The sequence below is a fragment of the Oncorhynchus tshawytscha genome, linkage group LG07, assembly GCF_018296145.1.
Source record: "Oncorhynchus tshawytscha isolate Ot180627B linkage group LG07, Otsh_v2.0, whole genome shotgun sequence".
Taxonomy (NCBI): domain Eukaryota; kingdom Metazoa; phylum Chordata; class Actinopteri; order Salmoniformes; family Salmonidae; genus Oncorhynchus; species Oncorhynchus tshawytscha.
Genome location: NC_056435.1, coordinates 50,889,491 through 50,895,490, shown reverse-complemented (window position 1 = coordinate 50,895,490; position 6,000 = coordinate 50,889,491). Strand labels below are relative to the sequence as shown.

At 41.6% G+C, this 6,000-nt stretch overlaps 1 protein-coding gene across 1 annotated transcript in view; it reads left to right on the top strand.

Moving 5' to 3' along the window:
* Positions 1–509: 509 nt before the first annotated feature.
* LOC112254770 (RNA-binding protein Musashi homolog 1) overlaps positions 510–6,000 on the top strand; it is a 49,943-nt gene continuing 44,452 nt past the window's right edge. Inside the window, 4 exon segments of the mRNA XM_024427603.2 lie at positions 510–644; positions 1,121–1,161; positions 2,005–2,086; positions 2,222–2,306. Coding sequence (XP_024283371.2) covers positions 583–644; positions 1,121–1,161; positions 2,005–2,086; positions 2,222–2,306 — 270 coding nt within the window. The 5' untranslated portion in view covers positions 510–582.

Sequence of the window (6,000 nt, the reverse complement as noted above, 5' to 3'; positions counted from 1 at the left end):
TCAACAGTATGGTTAGGGTCAACGTGATAGTGTAAAAATCATGTATCTGTGTCTGCAAGGCGTAGTGTAGTTGTCATGAATCCCTGGGGTGTACCCCATATCAAATCCATAAAAGTGTCTTGACGCCACTCCATCCTCTCTGATGAATTAGAAGACGCCTTCCACATTTCACTACATCCCCCCTACACTCAGATTTAGTCACAGAGTGTACTTTATACTTACTTAAAAGCTGGAGGCCTTATTTTACTAGGCATATACTGTGTACTAATAATTTATTCGCATAGAATAGACTTCCTCAAAACTTCGACTATGCACATCATTATCCTTCCGCGGGGAAACGTTTCAAGCGAGCGCCAAACCAACAAGGCGGTGTGGTGAGGGGAGGGAATCGCGAGCACGGAAAAGCGAGAGAGAGGCGGAGCCTGCTTGTGTGTGTGTGTGTGTGTGTGTCAGCGTGCGTGTGCGGGCGCCACGCTCGCTCGTCCCTCCTCCTCTAGACAAACCACCCCCACACCCCTCCGCCACCCTGAGTCTGCTACTCACTGCCTTTCCTCACCTCATAGTCGAGAACAGAGGAACGGAATGGATACGGAAGGGAGCCAAAGCAGCCTGTCCTCGGTGGACAACTCCCCCCACGACCCTTGGTAAATCTCCGGCGCCGTCTCTCCAGCGTCTTGGCCTTGCTTGCTTCCCTATGTATGAGAGATAATAGTGGAGTTTGGTTTGTGTGGAGCCGACCGGAGCGCGGAGACAAAAGACAGGCAGGCATGCTTGTTCTGATGTGCTGTGCTCTCCAATGTGGTCCGCTCAACCGCGTATCAGTGCCGCTCAACCGGGCAGGACCCAATACCTATTCTCTTTTTTCTTTTGAGTGAGGAGATAACTATTGTAACAACTTTTTATTTCCATTTGGAGAGCACTTGATTACAGTATTTTCTCGTAAGCATTTTACTGGCCCGACTTGACCACTCGTGCCTTCACAACATGGCCGATTTTCCCCCTTTACTTTATTTCAGTTATTGTGTATATACATCTATGAATTGCAGTTTGGTTTTAGTGTCTGAGGTCTATTTTACGGTAATATGTTGTTCTTACTCTCGCCTTTATCTCTCCCATTCAGCAAAATGTTCATCGGGGGTCTCAGTTGGCAGACAACACAAGGTGAGCTGTCCCGCGAGCGACTTTTAAAGTCCCTTGATGCAAATAGAATGCTTTGATAGATTTAGGCTAGTGTTATTACCCGTTGTATATACTATGTGTAGAACAATTCTTACCGTTTTTGAGTGGGCTATGTGAAGCTCTCGGAAGTTTGTTAAACAAAACAGTTCATAGTTTATAGCCTATCCTGCCGAAATCAAAGCTTTCATTCAACGAGGATCAGTAGGCAGCGCAGGATTTGGACTGCAGACTGAAACAGCCGAGACGATATGGGATTAACATTGTACATTTGGACTAGTATTTTAATGTTTAAAAGTATTTCATGTTATTTGGGCGGTTGGTTACCATATGGAACACGGTTTTTTCTTTTGATATCTGATTGAAGCAGGTGAGAACATCGTGCCTTTTGCAGCTTTGAGGGTGTTTTTGTTTGTGATATTGCGTTGTTTCGCTTATTACAGCATCATTGAGGCCATTCATTCAATAGAATACAGTGTTCTTCAAAAGCTCATTGTTTGTAAACTGTGTTGCCTATTGGTTGATTATAAAAGTATAGTCTATAGTCAAATCGGCTTATTTGTATACCCTACGTTATATCAATTGTGAAGTAACTATGGTTGTATCAACATATTATAACATGGGCTATCAACCCAGACAGCCATGAGTTGAATAGTCTACCCTTATCCTACTTTCAATGAATGACGTTTCGACAGACAAACAACAACGTGGTCTTGCTCAGATGCGTTGTCTCTCGTCTTAAATCCCCCATTATTGCCTACATTTAAATAATATTTCGTCTTTGGAACGCTGTTCGACCATCCTTTCATATATATATATTTTTTACAGAGGGTTTGAATGAATACTTCTGTAAATTCGGCGAGGTGAAGGAGTGTATGGTGATGCGAGATCCAGTTACGAAGAGATCAAGGTAAGGAGGCGTGTGCACCTCACCGTCCTATCATAGGCGCGCGCTCATTGGTTGATTTTCTTTATCGCCTGGGGGATAGGTTGTGTTTTGTTGTGTCAGCCAGTTATAATTCAAAGGCATTGTTTTTTTCTTCAGGGGATTCGGGTTTGTCACATACATAGACCAAGCTGGTGTGGATAAAGTTTTGGCGCAAAACAGACATGAGCTGGATTCTAAAACAGTAAGTTTATGCTGGCATCCTTCTATTTATTTAATCTGATTTTAGAACAGTACATTTATTATTAGGCCTACATGCATCTATGTATTTTATATGGATGACATACTATATACCATACTGTTGTATACCATGTAATGAAAAGGTAGGCCCTGGTAGAAAAGTTTGGGAGATACTATGGGAGCCTCCTTCCTCCCCTACAACCAAATGCTGGTTTAGGGCAGCCAACAAGAAAGGTTCTTTCTTGCTGTTCATCGCCATGGTTACCTGGGGATTGAGACAGGGAGGAGGAGGCTTGAGCTCTCTCACACCAAAAAGAAAGTAGTGTTTTAGACAACAACAAAAAATGTTAGGGCTGTGAAACATAAGTTGGGTTGGGACTCACGGTGAGTTCGTAAAACTCTTCAATTACGTTTAACCAAAATCAGAGAACTGTTTAGATTAAGTTAAGCCTACAAAAACTTGAAGCGGTCTATTGTTTGTCAACTAGGTCTTGAGTTCAGTCCTTTTTATTATTTTTATTTCGTTAACTAGGCAAGTCAGTTAAGAACAAATTCTTATTTACAATGAAGGCCTACCCCGGCCAAACCCTAACCTGTACTACACTGGGCCAATATGTCAGCATTTCCCAAACTAGGGCCTGCTACCCCATGTGGGGTTGCCTGATTTGAATATGGGGTTGAAGGAGAAACGCAGACCCCTAGTTCATAGAACCACATTTACTTCAGTAACCTCTGGTAACTGCTAGATTCCCATGTAATAAACAGCGGTTTCTGTTTCCTTCCAACAAATGTGTCTCTGTTTTGAATGGTTTAAGCTACAAAATATTATGACCCCATCACTGAAAGATAAGACTCTCAGAAACACGTACATGTCTTCTGTTTCCCTCTACAATGTCCACAAGCCACCGCAGGACTCATTAGAGCAGAGTGGACAAGACCAAGAAATACATCGGACTGGGGGGAAATAACATCAATAATTATTATGTTCTTTTCATAGCCCCAATTAAGAAATGTAACATTGGCCATTGATTACATCACCTTTTTACATGGTGGGGTCGCAATTTATTTTAAATATCAAAATGGGGTTGTTGGCCAAAACAGTTTGGGAACCCCTGGGCTATGTTGACTTCAGTGTTGTAGTACTCGAGACCGGTCTTGTCTTAGTCTTGTCTCGGTGTCCAATACATTAGTGCTCGGCCTTGACTCGGTTTCGGACAGTGAGGACTTGCAATTTTTTCCCGAGACCAGCGGAGTACAAAGCTCATCATTATCAGCTGTCATTCAGTCAGCGCATAAAACTACTTTGCCAGGCCATATATATACACTCCTTTCTTGAAACATTAATACTGTCGGTCTTTGTATCTAGTATAGACATGTTTGCTCAGTGGCGGACCTATTGGACATTCAGTGTGTGGCAGGTTCATGATGCTGAAAGGACAGCAACGGTAATACCAGCGCACTCATATAGGAGAGTGTACTTTTTGTAAAACACAAAGGGCCAGTGGCATAGTGGAGGGTATACGCTGGTATACACCATATACCCACTTTAAAAAAAAAAATGGACATTGCATAGACTCACTTCTTATTCCCCACTGATGCTTATCAAAGTAGTAGTGTAGGTATACTACTTTGATAAGTATAGTGTAGGTATATCAATGATGTAGTACAATAGATAAATCATGCACAAAGTGGCCTACGCAATCACAAAGCACGTGAAATCTATTCACCTGCGTGCCGCACACAGCCTAGTTTTAGCAGAATATCATCTGCAGGCAACAAGAGCGTGTAGTGCTCAACTGGTTTTGGAATGGAGCAGCTCACAGAAGAATGACATCGGTAGTTGGTAGGGTAGGAAAGACGTTTCAACTAGAGGTCGACCGATTAATCGGAATGGCCGATTAATTAGGGCCGATTTCAAGTTTTTAAAATAACTTTTTTTATACCTTTTATTTAACTAGGCAAGTCAGTTAAGAACACATTCTTATTTTCAATGACGGCCTAGGAACTGTGGGTTAACGGCAGATTTTCACTTTGTCAGCTCAGGGGTTCCAATCTTGCAGCCGCACAGTTAACTAGTCCAACGCTCTAACCATTGCACTCCACGAGGACCCTGCCTGTTACGCGAATGCAGTAGAAGCCAAGGTAAATTGCTAGCTAGCATTAAACTTATCTTATAAAAAACAATCAATCATAATCACTAGTTATAACTACTAATCCAGTTTATCAGGCAATATTAACCAGGTGAAATTGTGTCATTTCTCTTGCGTTCATTGCACGCAGAGTCAGGGTATATGCAACAGTTTGGGCTGCCTGGCTCATTGCGAACTAATTTGCCAGGATTTTACGTAATTATGACATACATTGACGGTTGTGCAATGTAGCAAGAATATTTAGATTTAGGGATGCCACCCGTTAGATAAAATACCGAACGGTTCCGTATTTCACTGAAATAATAAACGTTTTGTTTTCGAAATGATAGTTTCCGGATTCGATCATATTAATGACCAAAGGCTCGTATTTCTGTGTGTTATTATGTTATAATTAAGTCTGATTTGATAGAGCAGTCTGACTGAGCAGCAGCAGGCCCGTAATCATTCATTCAAACAGCACTTTCGTGTGTTTTGCCAGCTGCCCTTTGCAAGCACAGCGCTGTTTATGACTTCAAGCCTATCAGCCTAATGGCTGGTGTAACCAATGTGAAATGGCTAGCTAGTTAGCTGGGTGTGCGCTAATACTGTTTCAAACGTCACTCGCTTTTAGATTTGGAGTAGTTATTCACCTTGCGCTGCAAGGGCCGCAGCTTTTGTGGATCGATGGGTAACGATGCTTCGGGGGTGGCTGTTGTCGATGTGTTGCTGGTTCGAGCCCAGGTAGGGGCGAGGAGGGGGACGGAAGCTATACTGTTACACTGGCAATACTATAGTGCCTATAAGAACATCCAATAGTCAAAGGTATATGAAATACAAATGATATAGAGAGAAATAGTCCTATAAATACTATATTAACTAAAACTTCTTACCTTGGAATATTGAAGTCTCATGTTAAAAGGAACCACCAACTTTCATATGTTCTCATGTTCTGAGCAAGGAACTTACACGTTAGCTTTTTTATATGGCACACATTTTTACATGGCACATATTACTTTCTTCTCCAACACTTTGTTTTTGCATTATTTAAACCAAATTGAACATGTTTCATTATTTATTTGAGGCTAAATTGATTTGATTGATGTTTTATATTAAATTAAAATAAGTGTTAATTCAGTATTGTTCTAATTGTCATTATTACAAATAAAAAAATTATCTGATTAATCGGTATCAGCTTTTTTGGTCCTCCAATAATCGGGTATCGGTATCGGCGTTGAAAAATCATAGTCGGTCGACCTCTAGTTTCAACGTATGATATCTACCAGTAAATGCTCACTTAGGCAACAAAGGGTATGCAAACAAGGTATTGAAAAAGGTTGGTCCCAAAGTCTTGGTTAGTAGGCTATTTGTGATGCGCAATTCAGTCATCATGCCCTGTTTACACCAGGGGCGTAGGCATGGGTGGACACAGGCCCACCCACTGGGGAGCCTGGCCCACCCAATAAGATTGAGCAACAACAGAAAAAGAACACATTATTATTACAAAAATACTCCTCAATACCCCCCACCCCCCAAAAAATATATATCTGTATGTTTCCCAGACGTCGAAAG